Raw genomic sequence first — 19,951 nt, 5'->3', positions numbered from 1 at the left:
CATCCGTGGTTTCGGGGTAAGGTATCATCAATATGCTGATGATACCCAGCTTTTCATCTCCACCCCAAACCAACCCAGTGATGCCCTCGATGTGATGTCCCGTTGCTTGGAAGCGGTACAAATCTGGATGGGGAAGAACAGGCTCCAACTCAACCCGGCCAAGACCAAGTGGCTTTATGTATCAGCATCTCATGTAGTCCAGGATATTTCATCTTTGGTTATGGGGGGAGAGGTGTTACCTCCCGTTGATAGGGCGCACAACTTAGGCGTCCTCCTGGATGCATGACTCAGTTTAGAAGATCGTATAGGAGTCGTGGCCAGGGGGGGAATTTGCCCAGGTTCGCCTGGTGCACCAGTTGCGCCCCTATCTGGACCGAGATGCTTTACATACGGTCACTCATGCGCTCGTTACCTCCCGGGTTGATTACTGCAATGCTCTCTACATGGGGCTGCCCTTGAAGACCACCCGAAGACTTCAGCTGGTGCAGAATGCGGCCGCACGGGTTGTGATGGGAGCATCCCGATACTCCCATATTACACCCCTCCTGCATGAGCTGCATTGGTTACCGGTTGCCCTCCGGGTGAGATTTAAGGTGCTGGTTCTTACCTATAAAGCCCTACATAGCTTAGGCCCGGGATACCTGCAGGACCGTCTGCTGTCAGGAACGACTTCCCATCGCCCTGTGCGCTCACACAGAGAGGGCCTCTTCAGGGTGCCGTCGGCCAATGTCGCCCGGCAACCCCCAGGGGGAGGGCCTTCTCTGTGGGGGCACCTGCCCTGTGGAATCAGCTTCCCCTGGAGCTCCGGATGACCCCAGACCTCCGGTCCTTTCGTCGTGACCTTAAGACATTTCTTTTCCAACAGGCCGACCTGGACTGATGATAAGGGGTTTTTTAATATGGTTTTAAGGTTTTATGGGTTGTAGTTGGGGCTATAGATATAGTTTAATTTTTAATATTTGTATTTTTACTTGTATTTTACTGTTGTTAGCCGCCCTGAGTCCTTCGGGAGATAGGGCGGCATATAAGTTCCATTAGATAAATAAATAAATAAAAGAGTCTTTCCTAGATATTTTCTCTTAGGCTAGAGATTTTGCCTTTCTTTGATCTATTTCCTATCACCAGTCAAGAATTTAATTCTTGATTATATTGATACTTTCACACATATTTTTTGCTCAGTCATTTCAATACTGGGTTTCTAATATTCTCCATTCTGGACCAGTTTGGATTTCATGCTATGCTATTTCACACATACCCAGTTGCCCATCTACTATAGACAATGTAGTAATGAACTGTCCATAACTAGCAAATCTTTGCTAACGTGAACGTGGAATTTTTGTACATTTAAATAAACAAAAGAATAAAGCCATTAAAAAACAGAAAACTGGCCATGGATGCATCTTCTGATATCTTCTATATGGAAGAAATTTAAATTAGTCTTCTTATAAGCTCGTCAACCATCACTAATGCCCAATACTACCTTTAACATTTTGTATTCTGAGATCCTTGAATTGAATGCAGATAGTTATTTTTTTATAATTCAAGAAAAGTTAAGACATATCCTCACCACTGCATCATTGGAAAGAGCTTACAGTATGAAAAGTTTAGAATAAAAGCATAAATTACTTGAATTTGCTATAAAAGTACAGTTAGATTGCATCGTCCATTGGCTTCTTCTGACTATTCTCATTTTATTAGTTTTATTCTTATTCTCATCCTCTTTTTACAGGATATTTTCACTGTGGACGAGACTCTTCCAATATCACTTCGCTCCTGGATGAACTGCTTCTTTATGATTCTCAGTACTGTAGTGATAATTTGCTTAGCGACGCCTTTGTTTGCAATTATCATCCTGCCTTTGGGAATCCTGTACTACCTCATTCTAGTGAGTTGTCAATAGGAGTGGGAGTGGATATTCTTGAAATAAAACCTTCAGAGTTCTTAGAGCTCTTACTGAGAAATTCATTACTAAAATGGCTGCTGCCTGATTAGATCCAATTCTGTGATGCCTTGTAGAATGTGAAACAAAAGTAAGTGAAAGTCCTGTAGGTTTCAAAACAAGACAGATTCAGGAATACTTAATACCTTATTGTACTCTCAATACTCAATAACTATTGCATTCTAATATTCTTAAGTATACTTGACTCTTTTGGATCTCAGTCAGAAAATTTTGACTACCCATAAATCTTTCTATAAAATAGTCCTAAACCTGTTATGGATTTTCTGATGAGTCTTGATGATAATGGAAATGCCATAAATTGAAGATCTAATTGTTTGAACCTTAGGTGTATAAAACAAAAGATAAATTAAATCACATATTCCTAAAATGGAATAGTTCTCTTTTCCTCTCATAACACAGACCTGTCCTAGTGTTTGCTTTGTTCATTTCTGAAATGATATTCCCCTGTAGCTATGATAGTCATAAGATAGCTAAAAGAACATGTTAAAAGAACATGGCCAGACTCTGAGGTGAATTGCAGGTAAACATACACATCCATGTTGAGGGAAAATAGACCTTTGCTTTAGGAACATTAATTAGAAACAAATTGCTCAAATACAAGAATTATGTGCCAGTATAATGTACACTTGAAACTATAGGATGCCACAATTTTGTTTTATAAGAATATTAGCTAAAATCGAGAAAAGCAAACTCCAATATGAAGTGTCTTAATATAGTTTCATGGATCTTGCTGAGCTATCTCTTTATTCCTAGCAATTCTATGTGGCTACATCCCGCCAGCTACGACGTTTGGACTCTGTCACCAGGTCTCCAATTTATTCCCATTTTGGTGAGACAGTATCAGGTCTCTCTGTCATCCGGGCTTTTGGGCATCAGGAGCGCTTCCTGCAGCACAATGAAAAGATTGTGGATGTGAATCAGAAGTCTGTTTACTCTTGGCTTGTTTCCAACAGGCAAGTCTCTCCTGTAGAAGATATAAATGTAGGACATAGGTTGCCAGGTTTTTTTTCACTGCCATCATGAAAGACAATTGGTCTCCTGTCCTCGACTGCTGAATTGTCCCCAGTTCTTACGACATTTTGCAATATTCTAGTCTAGTTGGGAGATGATCTCATAGGTACATCTAGTCAGTTTCTGACCTTTGCTCTAATATGGGCCATTCATCCTCAAGTAGCATCAGTAGATAATCTTCCTAAGGTTAGCTTTCAGAACAGAAAATTAGAATAGAATAGAATAGAATAGAATAGAATAGAATAGAATAGAATAGAATAGAATAGAATAGAATAGAATAGAATAGAGCTTTATTTGGCCAAGTGTGCTTAAACAAACAAGGAATTTGTCTCCAGTACAGAAGCACTCCCTATACTTGCAAAACAACACAGAAAAAAATAATACTAAAACTGTGCAGCCAGTAGAAGGGAGAAATAAGACATAATCAGATAAATAATACTTTATTGAGAAATATAGAGGTAGTCCTTGACTTATGCCCATAATTGAGCCCAAAATTTCACTGCCAAGTGAGACATTTATTAAGTGAGTTTTGCTCAATTTTACGACCTTTCTGGCCACAGTTGTTAAGTGAATCACTGCAGTTGTTAAGTCACAGAAGCTAGAGTCTCTTAACTTCCCCATTGACTTTGCTTGTCAGAAGGTTGCAAAAGGGGATCACATAACCCCAGGACAGTGCAACCATCATAAATATGAACTAGTTGCCTAGCGTCTGAATTTTGATCATGTGACCATGGGGATGCTGTAACAGTCATAAGTCTGAAAAAATGGCCATAAGTCACTGTTTTCAATGCTATTGTAACTTTGAACAGTCCTTAAATGCACTATTATAAGTTGAGGATTCTGTAGTATGAACCAGATATTTAGGAGGTCAGGAGAAGATATATAATAGGGGCCATTTCTGTAGCAAGCCAATGAGATATTAATCTGAGGTTATTCTGAAACAATCACTCCTTTACAAAGTAGTCAAGATTGCTTATGAGATGTCATAGACTCTCATTATCTCTCTTTTTCTAAAGGTGGCTGGCTGTGCGACTAGAATTGGTGGGGAATTTGACAGTTTTCTTTGCAGCACTTCTAGCAGTCTTTATTAAAGATTCCTTGAACAGTGGCATTGTGGGACTCTCAATTTCCTCGGCTCTGAATGTGAGTAACTGAGACTCATATTTTAAGACAAAGAGCTGAATGGGGGGCTTGCGGTGTATGTGTACTGACGTGTCTAATGTATCAGTTCTAATTGTAAATCTGTCTGGCTGCAATCCTCCTAAGCCTGGGCTTCAGGCACCATTTTTATTGTAAATCAATTGTGATAGTACAGTACTACTAACAATAAGAGAAATATCAAGCAGGTAAACTTTAAATGTGATGCTCAATTGACCATACGATTAATTCTGACAGTAAAATTCATATATTGGAAATTATACATTCTCAGATGAAATCAGTGGCTTTATAAATCAGTTCATAATCATTAAGAAGAAAGTGGAATGAGACACATAAGAACTTTTCTTGGAAACTTGGTAACTAACCCAGACCATATTTATTTTTTATTTATTTTAATCCCATTTATATCCCGCCCTTCTCTGAAGACTCAGGGCGGCTTACAATTTAAGCACAAACCAATGTGCTTAGCAATAGCCTTCATTCTATGTATATGCCTGCTTATTAGGGCTTCCCCCCCCCCCAAGTGGCATTATTACAAAGTCAGCTTATTGCCCCCAACAGTCTGGGTCCTCATTTTACCTACCTCGGAAGGATGGAAGGCTGAATCAACCTTGAGCCTGGTGGGATGCGAACCTGCACTAATTGCAGGCAGCTGGTGTTACTTAAGGAGGCATTAGCCCACTGCTCCACCAAGGCTCCCTCCAAATCCCCTGAATTTGAACTCCCAGCAGCCCAATGTAACCCAAATATTGAATAGTGAAAAATGCCGAGAATTCTAGTTCAGGAACATTTCGAAAGTTTCAAGTTCCCCATGTTTGCATTGCCCCAAATGTTGAGGTTATTCCCCTGGAGCCTTAGAAGAAAAAACTGTGATGCTTCTAGTAAAATAAGTGAATATGGACATTATGTTGGGGGGGTCTATAAATTGCCTCCAAATATTCAATGTAAGTATTTGATCAGAGAGAGGGAATTGAAGAAGCAGAATGATTATAGTGATAGCTCTATTAATTTATTTAGGTAACTCAAACGCTGAACTGGTTGGTGCGAATGACATCAGAGCTGGAGACAAACATTGTGGCTGTAGAGAGATTGCATGAATACACAGAAATTGCAAATGAGGTACAGAAAATGGAGCTGTGCAAATAATAATGATATATTTGTATACATGTGTGAGATGAAGAGATGTGTGAAATTGTTCTAAGCATATTCTTCTAATGGTCATCTTCCCTTGTGTAGGCACCATGGGTGACAACACAGAGACCACCTTCTCAGTGGCCCAACAATGGAGAGATCACTTTTATGGACTATAAAGTTCGGTATCGGCCTGAGCTAGAGCTAGTTCTAAATGGGATCAACTGTGATATCAAGGGTACTGAGAAGGTGAGATGTCTTGGGGAAAAACATTGATGGAGCTTTTAGGGTTTTATTGAGAATGGGTATGGTCCAGAAGGAGAAAGAAGAATGAAATCAAGGGGAGATAAAATGGGAAAAGGCTTGGCCTTAGTGGGCCTACATTCCACATACTAATTTATGCTAAATTGCTTAGATTTCAAGAATGACCTTTTTTCACTGAAAGTAAAGCCACAGTTACTGAGCAATCTGCTATGGAGTTACTTGGCAAGAGCAGGAATGGAGGTTGTAAACTGAGTTGGATCACAGAAACAGGCGACAAGAAGAGGGAAATTTAAAGCTTTATCAGACATCTAATTCCTGGTATTCTGCCTTTTCAGATTGGTGTGGTGGGCCGAACAGGAGCTGGAAAATCCTCTCTCACAAATTGCCTCTTTCGCATTTTGGAAGCAGCTGGAGGAAAGATCTTAATTGATGGACTTGATATAGCAACACTTGGCCTTCATGACCTACGTGAGAAACTCACTATCATCCCACAGGTAAAAAAAACCCTCTAGAGCATCAGACCAAAAATGCCGGGATACAGGATTTGACTGGTTGATTGCATGAAAACTGTACCAAACTCCATCTGCAGTTTGCCGTAAAGGGGGCAAAAAGGATAGGGAGGTGTTCCTTTTTTTACCAGCTTGCGATTACTATTTCCTTTGGAGTAGGTGCTGACATGGGATCTAGGCCATTTAAACTGCCCTTTTGAATTCCAGAAGTGAGTGAAGGAGGCTGAAGAGCTGAAGAAACTTATTAATTGTATTATTGAATTATTCAACTTATTAATTCAATGATTCAAAGAGGTAGCTAATACTATAGCTACCTCTTCTACATATAGGCTGGGTTTACACAACACGGCTTATCAGTTAAAAGAGCTGAGATTTGTCTGTGTGATAGATTAGTTTGTTCTGTAAACTCACACCATTTGGTTAACTTATGATACAATGTATTATAAAAAGAATAACACAATAGGCTAATTCAGCTATTACATAAAGTGTATTACCTGCTCTGGGTATAGTTGTGAGCCTTGCATGCAAGGTAGTCCAGACAAGAAGCACACAATAGCTCTATCTTTACAGTAAGTTACATTATCTCCCCAACCTTTACAATCCAAGAACTAGAGAGGGTCACTTCTGAGATATTTGTCACTTACCCTTTATTTTTTGTGTGGACTCAGCTGCCTCTTCTCTGACTATAGCCTAGCCTGCAGATCTTCCTTCTGTCATTCCCAATACCATTACAGTAGCGGAAAGCAATTCCAGCTGGTTAAATACTAATACTTCTCTACTTCTACTCTTACCTCACCTTATCTTAGCCATCGTTCTTAACCAAAGTAGCCTTGACTAAAGTGCCTTGTATCTACATTTTCAGGATCCTATTCTCTTTTCGGGGAGCTTGCGTATGAATCTGGATCCATTTGATCAGTATTCAGATGAAGACATCTGGCATGCTCTAGAATTGGCACACCTGAAGTCCTACGTACAAGCTCTACCTGAAGGGTTGTCTTCTCCAGTGAGTGAAGGAGGAGAGAACTTGAGGTATGGGAAATTAGTGAAAATGGCCAATAGCTGATGTCATCTTAAGATACCATACATGCTCGAGCTATTCAAGTACCTTCTTATTTGGTATTATTCTCTAGTTCAGCCTGGCTTGACTGACGGAGGGTATTTCTGGACTGATGGTTTATTTCAGTTTCCTGGAAATTATTTGCATTAATTTTGGTAGTAGCATCAATAATCAATTTTATTTGTGTCCCTCTTCCTCCCGCACCCTCCAGTGTGGGGCAGAGGCAGCTTGTATGCCTGGCACGAGCCCTGCTTCGTAAAACCAAAATCTTGATTCTGGATGAAGCAACAGCTGCTGTAGATATGGAAACTGATCACTTGATCCAAGAGACAATCCGAAGTGAGTTTGCCAACTGCACCGTAATCACCATTGCCCATCGGTTACATACCATCATGGACAGCCATAGGTAAGTGTTTGTGTGTGTGTGTGTGTGTGTGTATCAATGAACCAACAGGTACACAGCCAAGTACACAGGAGTGGAGTATTTCTATCATGCACACCCACAAGGCCAAAACTTCATGCAGAATAGCCGTGGGAGGCAGCAACGAAATCCATGATAGAGGATATACAGGGATGAAAGTTCTGTCACAACAGGATTGTGTGGAGCACCCAAAAATTCTGTAGTAAAAGTAGTTAAAATACACCTTCCCTCATGCATGCTCCTAAAAGAAACATAAATATAATAAAGGTAAAGGTAAAGGTTCCCCCGCACATGCATGCTAGTCGTTTCCGACTCTAGGGGCCGGTGCTCATCTCCGTTTCAAAGCCGAAGAGCCAGCGTTTGTCTGAGGACGTCTCCGTGGTCATGTGGCCGGCATGACTAGACGCCAAAGGCGCACGGAACACTGTTACCTTCCCACCATAGTGGTCCCTATTTTTCTACTTGCGTTTTTACGTGCTTTCGAACTGCTAGGTTGGCAGAAGCTGGGACGAGTAACAGGCGCTCACTCTGCTACGCGGCACTCGGGATTCGACCCGCCAAACTGCCGACCTTCTGATCGACAAGCTCAGCGTCCTAACCCACTGAGCCACCGTGTCCCTATAATATAAATATAATATAGAGATCTAAAAATAACATGAAGTCTTAAGGAATTATAATCTATTTCAAATGTACATATGTTGAAATAGGATCAAAAACAAAAAGATTTGAGATCCATTAGTACGATTTTTTTTAAATGGATGGATTTTTGAGGTAAGCCAGCAGAGAAATACTTTGGCAGGCAGAATATACATTTTAGAAAAAAGAATTAAAACATACTTAGCAAAACAATTACAACAAAAAATACTTGAAAGCCAGAATGTACATAACCTGTTCAAACCAGCTATTTTTTCCCCCTTGAGGAAAGCTGTTCTCTTCAGGCTGGATTCTAGCAACAAATTCACAAAAAAGTAAAAGAGAATTATGGATTTCTCTCAAGTATTTTAACTTTATTTTGTATTCATGGCAAGATGGTAAGCTGCTACAAAAGCAGTATGAGAAAACATGCCGTGATCTCATTAAGTCCATTTTACACCATTCAGTGCTTCGTAAATAGAAAGCAATAAAGAAGGCTTTGGTATAGATACATTCTTGACCTTATAAATTAACATAAATAATGTATTAGATCTTGAATGCAAGTCAGTGTTCATTTTCACTGACACGATAAAGTATAAATCAACTATAGAAATGTCTGTTCTTTTTGTAGACAAAAACTGAAAAAAGCAAGTAGGAAGGAAATGGTTAGCTTAAGACACTTGGAAAGACGTTAGGAAATGTGTAGGGTAGGCCATGTGACTACATCAAATTCTATATGATACGAATACTATTGGTTCTCGATAATAAGGCCCAAGAACATCCAAAGAAATTGAATGCCGGAGGATTAAAACAAAAATTGAGCTATGCACTTTTCTACCATCAGATGTTAGCAGTGGCCATCAAGTAAATCTAAAAGTGGATTAGACAAACTCAAAGCAGATTAAGCTATCACTGGTAATCAGTCATGCTGACTATACCGTGTTCCAGGTAGTAAGCCTCTCTGTACCACTTGCTGGAGAACCTTATTAGGAGGGTAATCGGTTGGCATTTCGTAGGCATCTTCCAAAGGGGTTCTACATTTTAAAATTTTGCTGGCTGTTAGGCTATGTAAGAATAATTTATAACTGTGCCCCATCTTTCCTTCCTGCTGTTATCTAAAATAACAGAGGGCTGGCATCTAATGAACGAAAACCCAACACAATATTTTGGAGAGTAAACTATTGTACTCTTGCTGTTTTCCCCATTAAGCTCCAGACTCTTGCTAAGACCATGAGCAGGAGCGGTTAGATGGCTCGAATACACTCAAATGTCACTTGGTTTCCCTTTATCGTTTTGATTCCTGCTGAAACTGGATTGATAGTATCCAATCAACTCCTTTCTTCGGATTACTCTTTAAAAATTATATGACTTATGTGATGCATGTAAATATTGAATATTGAAACATTCCCAAATTTATGTTGTTTTTTCCCATTCTAGGGTCATGGTACTTCAGGAAGGAAAGATTGTAGAATTTGACAGCCCTGAACAGCTGCTTCAACAGCAAGGCATCTTTGCAGGAATGGCCAGGGAAGCTGGCATAACAAGAAGTCAGGACACGGCACTTTAGAGGAATGGGAGTTCAAGGCAGAAAGATCACCGGCAACTTCCGCGGCACTGCAGTTTTTCTTGATCTGCCACTGGTACTATATGAAAAATGTTACCAACGCGGCTAGTGCCATTTACTCTTAAAACATCATAGTTTACTGAGCATTTCCTGATATTTAAGGCAGCTTTATTACTTTTTGGTCAGCATCAGCATGTGCTTGTTTACCTGGAAAGAAATAGAGGCTAGACATCATGCTAAAATGTTACCACAGGGTCACTATGTGAAAACAAGGAATAAAATGTGGGAAACTATTCTAAGCAATCCAGATTTCATATTCTTCTTGCATGTATGTTGTATATAGTTTTTGAAGGTTGGCTTTTATATTATTATTCTTAGAGGCACCCTTCCCCAATCTGGTATCTTCAAGATAGGCTGAGTTATTGTCCTCTATGCTGGCTAAAGATCTAGTGTTGCAAGCCAACACTGGGAGATAGCATAGTGAAGCCGGCTACTAGCAAATTATTTTCAAACTTTTGGTCTTTATTAAAAAAAATTGAAGGTCATAAAAAGATTCCAGAAGTATTTTGGACTTATCAAAATGCTTGTAAGATAAATTTCTCTTATTTATTTTTTGATATATACTTTTACCAGTTATTACTGGACTTAAAAAAGTAACCTTTTATAATTATTTATAAAACTTATATAACCATCCATCTCCCCTAAAGGAGACTCTGGGCAGCACACATAATAGCCTCTAGTTAGATTTCCTGAATATGGAAAATCATTTGTATACTAGGAGAAGGAGCATTGCTTCTGTCCAAAATAAATACAAATAATGTGAGAAATATATTTTATTTACACAACAGCAACTCAAGCAAGTTACTCAGGAAGCAAAATGCAGATTTTACATTCTGCTGTTTCCCCCAGAGCATAAATGCTCCCCCTCCAACTCTGACCTGAGTCAGGGACAAAAGAATTGCAGCCTTGCCCTTACTCAGATACTGCAGCATGCAAGATGAGCACCAAACCTGTCTAAGGTTGAACCAAAGAATTATTTTGCCCAACAGCAAACGATGTTAACTAATACTGAGACAGGGAAATGACACACAGAATACTTGCTTTGTGGTGGTGATATTCAACAACTTCTCTGAACCCTGTCTTTCCGTTAGGCTCTCTCCTTACAGGGCTGAAGATACATGGTTTCACCAAGGGCAGAAATACCAACAGCTATTTGCCATAACTATTAGTAGGTTCAGCTAAACTACACCTTTGAACACCAGCTGCTCGAGGACAACAGTAAGATAGAGCCTTAAGAGGCTATTTTATTGGTTTCTTTATGTCCTGCCTTTATTATTTTTATAAATAATTCAAGGCAGCAAATATACCTAATACTCCTTTGGTGATCCTTCTGAAATACTGGACTAATGAGACTCTCATTATCTTAACTGGCTCCCTTCTCATGCTTTTGTACCCACAGTTAGATTTCTCTCCTGGCTGCAGGATTTCCAGCTAGTTTACAATCCAGTTGGTGGACTGAATGTCTACCTCAAATGGAAATATGAGCTCCACACAGCACTGCTAAGAGGAAGACAAGGCTGTCTCAGGCTGTCCAGTAAGAGCATTGCATTCAACTTTGATGGAACCTAGGTCCAACTCCCCACAGAAATATACTGAAATCTAAACTTTCAGAGGAATGGAGTGGATGCAATAGTATGCCCTTGCACGATAGTTATAAAGGCACCAGTTTGTGGCATCTCCTATGCCATCTCACGTGTACTCAGTCTTGCGAATGTAACTGGATGGTACATAGCCCTGTTTCCCATGTGCCTCTGCCAGCCACCATTCCTGATTGCCAGTTATGTCTTCAAATTGTAGAATCTTTAGTCTTTGATTGGCTGTTACACTCAGTTCATTTGAATTGCGGCCTTTAAAGGTATAAAGGGCATAATAGACCTGGAAGCAGAAAATATAGGACGGAGGTGAGAAAGAACACAGAACAAAACCAATTGCTATCTTCACTCTGGGCCAACCAGAATGCACCTCCCAATTTGTTCTTTTTATTATGCTATAAAATGCTTTGGGGCCTCTCTCTCTCCCTCCCTCTCTCAAGTAGAAAACCTGTTTCCAGAGTAGATCTATATAAATTTGCATTTCTTTAAGCAAAATGTTAGTCATCCAAAATACTGCATCACTAAGAAGATGTTAGCTATAGAACAGGGGTCTTCAAACTTGGCCCTTTTATGACTTGTGGACTTCAACTCCCAGAATTCCTCAGCCAGCGTGCTTGGCTGAGGAATTCTGTGAGTTGAAGTCCACAAGTCATAAAAGGGCCAAGTTTGAAGACCCCTGCTATGGAATATAGCTAGCCAATTTAGAATTGACATACTGGTCTTGTTCAAACTCTAAAGCAGAATTGGGTTTGACTCATTTTGGCTTTGTCCAATGTGTGAATCCAGTCATTACTGGCTTTTGGTAAATTTTGATTAAATAAAAATTAAAATATATATGAATCAGGCTATTAAGAGCAATGGGCATGTGTCTACATATGCTTCTGCCCCACTCACCTGATTTCCGACACACTCACTGCTCTTCAGCCTTAAGTTGTCCACTGATGGGGTTGGCTTTGCCTTGTACCGGGCTTGGTGTCCATTTCGTGCATCTGGATTACTGTGTCGCCGAGATGATGGAGGATTGTGGGATGGCTGTGCAGATTCCACAGTGGGACCCATCTGGAGCTGGCAAACAGCATCCACCTCTGAGAGAGTCTGAACAGAATTAATCAGATTGCCTTGGATGCCAGAGTCCTCTGGAGGCTTGTGCGGGCTGTTAACAGATGTGATGGTCAAAATGCTGTTTGGTGTACTGATTCCATGGAATGAGGAAGAACCGCTTAGTTCAGATTCACCAGATGAATGACTGCCCACAGAGACATCTGAGTGGCTACAGCGTGGATTGTAAGGTTTCAGAAAGGAGCTGTACACAAAGCCCTTTGTCACTGTAGAGATGGGGCAAGGAAGAAAATTATAATCACTAATGCTAAACATAATAAAGTTGGGAACGGCCTAGGCTGAGGTTCAGAAACATTTTCACTCACCTCCATTGTCAATAAGCCAACGATTCTGACTGCCCATAGGATCCTTTTTCTTCAGAACACCCACAAGATCCCCCTCCAATAATGACACATCAAGCTCTTGCGCTGCATTGAAGTTACGTTCAGCCTGAAATAGCTTCTCAGGAGGATAGCGGGCCAGGATGGCTGCTCGCAGTTCATCTGATTGTAGCATGTAACTGGGCTATAAGGGAAACAACAACTTCAGTGAAGGGGAAGTGAATAATCCAGGTATGTTTAGTTCTTTGCTCAGACTCATCTTTAAAATGTGAGTACCATGTTAGATCAGCCAAAGAGCTTCATGTATACAGTTGGAAGCTCACAAACATGGTTGAGGGGCTGGGATGACAGAACTTTTGTTGTTGATCCCAACAATGGACCTTTAAATATACTATTTGTGAGTCAAAAGGTAAAGTAAGCCAGTGATTAGTAATAGCCTGGACCTCCATGAAATTATCCAACCTTCTTTTAAAACCTTTAGTGACTATTAGCATGTCTGATGGCAAAGAATCCTACTCTTCACTCTGACCATAGTGATGTTAATGACATAAGTCCACCTCTAGAGGGCAGCCTTCCACCTCTTGTTACTCCTCTATAGAGCTCACCATGCCCAGAAGGGGTTGTTTTCGCACTGACTGGCGCTCCAGACTTTTTCTTTCAAAGGGCTTTTTAGTGGTAGCAATGCTCTCCGGAAAGAAGGTGAAGACTTGCAGTTGCTGGAGGACTCTACTATGCTCTTCCTGGAAGATGGCAATAAGATTCCCTTCCCTGCCAACCACTTGCAGCAGCTGAGAAAGAGGAAAACGATATTAGACGTGAGTCAGCAAAGGACAATTTTAGACAAATTCTGCTCAGTAACCATCCACTATATTCAGAGTAATCGTGAAGATGATTCAATGATTCCTAAAGAGTGAGGATTACTTTTCCTCTCTTCCATGTTAGTGGAGAGGTAGTAGTAGTAGTAGTAGTAGTAGTCGTAGTAATAATAATGATAATGATAATAAAATAATAATAATAATAATAATAATAATAATAATAATAATAATAATAATAATAATAATAATAATAATAATTCTACTATGGATCTCCTCCGTTTCATTTAAAGGTCTGTATGCTCAGTGAAAACATGTCTTAAAAGTGAAAAAGATGGAGAAGAAAACCAGGAAGTATCATGCTTTTTCCTTCCGTTCTCATGGAGAACACCAGCCATGCCAGCTACTCGCAGTTTCTGTACTTACTGAGAGCAAAGGCTGAAGTTCCTGCAGTGCTAGCCGTACAAATTCACAGTGAGCCTCGGCATAGCTGCGCAGGCAGCTAGTGAAAAGTTCCTTGGCACAACACTGAAATTTGGGCAGTTCATCCAGCAGCTGGGTGTTCAAGGCTTCGTAATTGTTACGGGCTGACTGTAATTCCTCCAAGGTCCGTTTGTCCTTCAATCTCTCCGCACGCTCTGTGCACGTGTGGAAATCCAGGAGCTTATCAAAGCGTTTCTGCACCAGTTTGTGAGGCCCAGCAAACATGTTCAGCAGCTGATTCAGAGGGGTTATCACTAGACGCTCAGTGCGCTTCTTCTGCAAAGCAGAAAGCAACAATCAGACCTGTGCATTATACAGTACTGCAGCCTTTCACACTCTGCCAAATTACTTTGATGAATTCACTATAAACTGAAGGAAAAAAGTATATAGTAGTATATAGTATTAGTATTAGATAGTATTTCATTTATGCTATCGTCAGGAGCCCTGGTGATGCGGTGGTTAGAATGTAGTACTGCAGGCAAATTCTGCCCACAGCCTGGAGTTCGATCCTGACGGGACTCAAGGTTGACTCAGCCCTCCATCCTTCCGAGGTTTGGTACAATGAGGACCCAGATTGTTGGGGGAAATATGCTGACTCTGTAAGGCACTCAGAGAGTGCTGTAAGCATTATGAGGTGGTATGTGAGTCTAAGTACTATTGCTATTATGACCAAATAGGCTTTATTGATTTGCCATATAGATTTTAATGCAAAATAAAACAGAACATAGAATAATAGGATTGGAAAGGACCTCTGAGGTCTTCTAATCCAACCCCCTGCTTGTGCAGGAAATCTTGTACCATTCTGGACAAATGGCTATCCAGTCTCTTCTTTCTTTCCATCTATCTTTAATCCCTAAAGGCAAGTTCTCCTATAATTACCAGCGATTTTGAAAATATCAAATATTTTCTCCTCTCCGTCTTTCATAGTATTGTTTGTCCAGTAAACTACAATCTAGCTGCTGTCTACAGTGTTTTAGAGCTTTCATGTTTTTTTCAAGAACATTTTAATATTTCTAGGAATTCTGTAATTCTGTGCCTGTAGTGATGGTGGTAGCGGTAGCAGTAGTACTAGTAATAACTTAGTGTTCTCCAGATGATTTAGATTATAAGTCCGTCAATCTCAACCAAAATGACTGGTGAATTGGGAAAAGGGGACCACTTATCTAAAGCCTTTGGAGGGAACAACAGGCTGAGGAAGGATGCGTTAACACTTTATTATAGCCAAAAGCCAGTTCAGTCTACTGCTTAGTGAAAGGACCTTTCATCTCTTCTAAACAGAATTGTTTTCCCAATGTTTCTGGTAGTAGACATTTTATCTAAGCTTTCTTATGGAAGAAAGGAATAAAGCTGACACTCACAAAATCAGAGAACAGCTGATCGCTGATGAAACTGTGAATCTTCTGGAACTGCTCCAACTCAGCACTACCCTTCTCCATGCACAGCTCCCACATACTCAGTGCTGCTGTCACTTTAACACTAGCTGACTCCTGAAGACCAAAAAAACGTAAGCATAAGCTGGCTTGAAGTATTGCTGGATAGCAACCAGCTCCAGAGGCAGGCACAGTCTTGAATTGTGGGCCTGGTATTATAGAAGCCTAGCAAAGGGAGAATCTTCCAATGCGCTGCTTCGACAAATCTTCAGCTTTATTAGATGACTGATATCACAATCCTTCTCAAGGTACTGTCCCCCCCCTTTACACAGAGACATAGACACATAAAACTTATTTACCCGTACTTGCTGAAGGTAAAGGGAAAGATCCCGGATAAAAGATTTAATCAGACGCTGCTGCATCCTGAAATTCTTTTCAGTCTCCTCAAAAGCCTCATCTTTCAGCTGCCAGAGAGAGGGTGAAGGGAGGGAGAGAGGCTATGAACACCATGAAGGTTCCTTCAGGGCCAAATCCTTACAGTAACCTTAAAGCATGTGAGCAGAGCCAACTCTTATTCACCTGGGGAGCAAAGCCTGTGAGATGTTTCAGGTGACTGCTGACCCGATTGGATTTCTTAATTATAGAATGGAAATTAAGTTTGGAGATCTTCTCAATTAGGCTGTCATCATCAGTCTTCCTGTACTTCAACACTGAAAAGTAATGAGGCAGGAGACAGAATTAGTTCCATGCTGGGGAGTTGCTAGATGACCTTAGGATTGTGCTTTCCTGGGTGTTTTGCTACAGATCCCAAGCACTATTCCTCACTATCTGATTCTACCTCCACCTGAGTGTTAATTTTAAACTGGAACAACACCCTCAAAGTTAGTGAGCACAGGATAGTTATATTAAAGTTTAGTGGGTTTTTTGTTCTTATTCCCAACGCCCACTGGAATAGCTTTTCCCAACCCTGGTACCCTTTAAATGTGTGGACTTCAATTCATACACCTCTCAGGTGAATCCAGTCTTCCCAACTTGGTCCATATTTTATATCTATTAAAAATGCAACTCAAAGAATACAGTCCCCAGCTAGTTGAGAACTGTTGTGGGGAAAGCAAGTCTTTCATTTTTTTTCACAGCAGCCCATGTGGTACAATCTTCAAAAGCAACATCGCACAGCCCATTCCCACTTATCCACATTGACTGCATTACTCCTGTGCTGGTTGCTATGCAGCTCACCTAGATCTTTCCGGCGCTTGTACTCGTTGAGGTTACCATTGATCTCCTTGACAGCTAAGACAGCAGCTGCCAAAGGAGCACGATCAGGGTGCGACTCAGGAGTAGCCCTCAGCAGTTCCATCAGCAGCAACGGATAGCGCATCACACGCTGAACAGGCTTGATCAGGAAGGAGCCCAGGTCAATATAGTTGGTGCAGCCCCTGACAGAGTCGGAACATAAAGGGGCACTCAGAATCAGGTGATACCCGGACTCTACTACTAAAAGTACTGCACTCTAGTATTTATTTGGCATGTGGCATATCATACATGACCTAGTAATATATATTAACATTTACATGCACCTTCAAAATTGGCTTCTCTCTATATTCTAAACCAGACATGTCAAACACAAGGCCCGGGGGCCGGATCTGGCCCGCAAAGTGGTTTCATGTGGCCCCCGAAGCCATCCTGGAAACAGTGAGGGAATGGCCCCCACTGCCTTGGCCCTGGCCCAGAGACCCTTCTTCTGCCAGAGACCCTCAGATCTGTCCCACTCCTGCCCAGGCCCCCATAGGCACCCTTGATGCGAACAATGTAGAGCTGGCCATGCTCACCCAATAGGCCATACGCACTCTAGCCACGCCTACCCAGTAGGCCACGCCCACCCTGGCCATACCCACCTGGCCCCTTGAGGGCAACCGCAATGCTGATGCGGCCCTCAATGAAATTGAGTTTGACACCCCTGTTCTAAACTATTGCATCCAAGTTACTCCTCATCTATCAAGCCGTTTTCTTGCTCTTCATAGCTAAGCTAAACAACATGACACCAGCAATTCCAATCACTAAATTCCAATAATCTTTACATGCATCCTCCTGCTAATGGAACAATACACACTTGCTGACTAGTTGCACCTGCTCAGCATCTACACTATTCATCTTGCCACTCCCTATCCTCCCAATCTCACTGTCCTCAGTCTAAGCAGGCTAAAGTGGCTGCAGCTGCCTGCTTCTTTGAATCCCAAGTGTGCAAATGATTTCTGCAGTTGTCTCCTACAAATGGCTCATCCCACATTATATTTCCAAATCCTTTTCTGCTGCTAAACCTAAATAAGTAAGTCAATAGTATAAAAAGCTGCTTACCATTCAGTGTACAGACTCCTGGCAGGCCCACAGAAGGAAGAAAAACACACAAGAAAGAGTAGATGATGAGAATGCAGTTATTCTATTGACTTGCAGCTACTAAATTGCAGTGAAATCAGTGGATGGACATTTCAAGCAGCCATTCTATGCATCCCCTTCTACTTTAATTCATAAGGTCACAATTATGCTAGGATAAGAGAGACACATGAGGCAGTGTCTCAAATACTACACAAGCACAAATCAGCAGTTTGTCTAAGCAGCTTGGAAGTCCATATTGCCCTTTTACCTGAGGATCTCCAGAGATTCCAACAGAAGCTTCTGGACCTTTTCATCCTTCTCATAGGCCTCTAGAAGTGCAATAGCTTCATCGTGGTTCTGGCAATATACCTTATACACAGCCTCCAGCTCAGCCTGCAGCTCCAGAAAGACTGGGCCTTAGAAACAGAAGTAAATTGTTAATGTGGTAGCATACAGACTGTATATATTGCTTAAAGAATGGAGTTATTTATTTTTATAAATATCAATAAATTTATGAAACACATAAAAAAGCATCAAGCATTAAATGCAGTGATAAAACAATGATTTGTTTTAAATAATAAAATAAAATAATGCAAGGGAGGGTCTTCTCAGGGTGCCGCCGATAAAATACTGTCGGCGGATAACACCCAGGGGAAGGGCCTTCTCTGTGGGTGCGCCTGCCCTCTGGAACCAGCTGCCCGTGGAGCTTAGGACTGCCCCTGACCTTCGCACATTTCGCCGGGACCTGAAGACCTGGCTCTTTCAGCTCTCCGGCCTAGGCTGAGAATTTTTAACTGGGGTTTTTTAATTTTAGGGATAATTTAATCTTTTTTAATTTGTTTTTAACTTTTGTACTGGTTGTTTTAAATACCCTGTAAACCGCCCTGAGTCCTTCGGGAAAGGGCGGTATATAAATCTAATAAAATAAAAATAAAAATAAAATAAATATATACTGTAAACAGTTATGCGGGCCAATATAAATATCAGCTAAATATAAATCCAGTAATTCTGGAAATTGTAAAACAATATGAACCTTATGACAATTGATTCTAGTCATCTAAATTTAACAAATAAATATCTAAAATGGCTGTTGGTTTGTTTTGAGATTGTTCCCGTTACAAAAAAGACTCTTGTGTGGAATTCTTCATCACACAGAATTTCAGTTGCAAAAATTGCACTCCAGGCTACACAGATTTGTAAATAATTTCTACAAAAATGTTAAGAAGTATTATTTTAGTATTCTCTTTCATACTTTCTTTCCAATAAGAAAAATGTACTCCTGATGGCCTCTTCTTTCTATTTTTAGTGTCCCTATTGTACTGTATGAAATCATATTTTAAGAATTTTAGGGACTATTGATTATAATAGTAATATTATTTAGTAATAATATAATAATGCTGATTTCTCCAAAAGAAAAATGCAAAAAGCCAATCTTTTTATTTCTTGATGTAACAGATATGGCAGGAAACAACCCCAAAGTTCAATGAAGAGCACTTTTAATATTATCTAAGTACATTGTACCAGATAACATCTTTACTATGGGCCACAAGAATCAGCATGGGACTTTGGATGTGATTGCTCCTACCACAAAATATGCTGCTTTTCCCTCCTCATCTTGGACATGACAAAATACAACTCAGCTGAAACTTGAACAACTGCCATATATAAAGTCACGAATTATTCTAGCTTGATTTATTTTCTCAAATTACACAGTTCACACTCAGTTCCTTATAAAAAGATACAAGTTCTGTGTCCATTATTTGCTCTGTAATCCAGCTTCCACTAAAATTAATGGAAGGGAGAATCCAAGCACTGACATAAGAAAAACTCTGTTGGGTGAAAGTAATCGCTCCAGTTCAGAACATTATATAAAATCAATATAATTTTTTGGGGGAAAAAACACTGCCTGACAAATGAATTAGAATTAGCAAAACTACGCCAGCTTAAGGGTGCTAAATACCACTGATACCAGAAAGTGAATCAGCCTTCTCCAGTATTGGTGCCATCCAGAGATGTAAGCACGAACTCCAGAATTCTTAGCAGTAGCCTTTTGCACCTGGATGTTCTGGTAATTGCAGATCACACATCTGGAGGATTAAAGGCCAACGAAGACT

General features: G+C 40.5%; 2 protein-coding genes and 1 long non-coding RNA gene across 3 annotated transcripts in view; 2 read left to right on the top strand and 1 right to left on the bottom strand.

The window, feature by feature from the left end:
- ABCC2 (ATP binding cassette subfamily C member 2) overlaps positions 1-9,723 on the top strand; it is a 35,013-nt gene extending 25,290 nt beyond the window's left edge. Inside the window, exons 24-32 of the mRNA XM_081328162.1 lie at positions 1,730-1,885; positions 2,714-2,913; positions 3,988-4,114; positions 5,147-5,248; positions 5,366-5,509; positions 5,860-6,018; positions 6,896-7,062; positions 7,302-7,496; positions 9,582-9,723. Coding sequence (XP_081184288.1) covers positions 1,730-1,885; positions 2,714-2,913; positions 3,988-4,114; positions 5,147-5,248; positions 5,366-5,509; positions 5,860-6,018; positions 6,896-7,062; positions 7,302-7,496; positions 9,582-9,711 — 1,380 coding nt within the window. The 3' untranslated portion in view covers positions 9,712-9,723. The remainder of the gene's footprint in view (positions 1-1,729; positions 1,886-2,713; positions 2,914-3,987; positions 4,115-5,146; positions 5,249-5,365; positions 5,510-5,859; positions 6,019-6,895; positions 7,063-7,301; positions 7,497-9,581) is intronic.
- Positions 9,724-11,407: 1,684 nt separating this feature from the next.
- DNMBP (dynamin binding protein) overlaps positions 11,408-19,951 on the bottom strand; it is a 45,123-nt gene continuing 36,579 nt past the window's right edge. The window contains exons 6-16 of the mRNA XM_081328163.1: positions 18,106-18,253; positions 17,820-17,837; positions 16,701-16,900; positions 16,044-16,174; positions 15,824-15,928; positions 15,453-15,581; positions 14,038-14,370; positions 13,405-13,587; positions 12,785-12,983; positions 12,255-12,685; positions 11,408-11,643 (exon numbers count right to left, since the gene is read on the bottom strand). Of these exons, the coding sequence (XP_081184289.1) occupies positions 11,458-11,643; positions 12,255-12,685; positions 12,785-12,983; positions 13,405-13,587; positions 14,038-14,370; positions 15,453-15,581; positions 15,824-15,928; positions 16,044-16,174; positions 16,701-16,900; positions 17,820-17,837; positions 18,106-18,253 (2,063 nt within the window). The 3' untranslated portion in view covers positions 11,408-11,457. The remainder of the gene's footprint in view (positions 11,644-12,254; positions 12,686-12,784; positions 12,984-13,404; positions 13,588-14,037; positions 14,371-15,452; positions 15,582-15,823; positions 15,929-16,043; positions 16,175-16,700; positions 16,901-17,819; positions 17,838-18,105; positions 18,254-19,951) is intronic.
- LOC308668326 lies at positions 15,447-19,519 on the top strand. Its single transcript, XR_014026492.1, has 2 exons — positions 15,447-15,598; positions 19,293-19,519. It is a non-coding gene; the product is annotated as an uncharacterized lncRNA (long non-coding RNA).

Source organism: Vipera berus, assembly GCF_964194415.1.
Source record: "Vipera berus genome assembly, chromosome: 5".
NCBI classification, from domain to species: domain Eukaryota; kingdom Metazoa; phylum Chordata; class Lepidosauria; order Squamata; family Viperidae; genus Vipera; species Vipera berus.
This window is presented reverse-complemented; position numbering and strand designations above follow the sequence as displayed.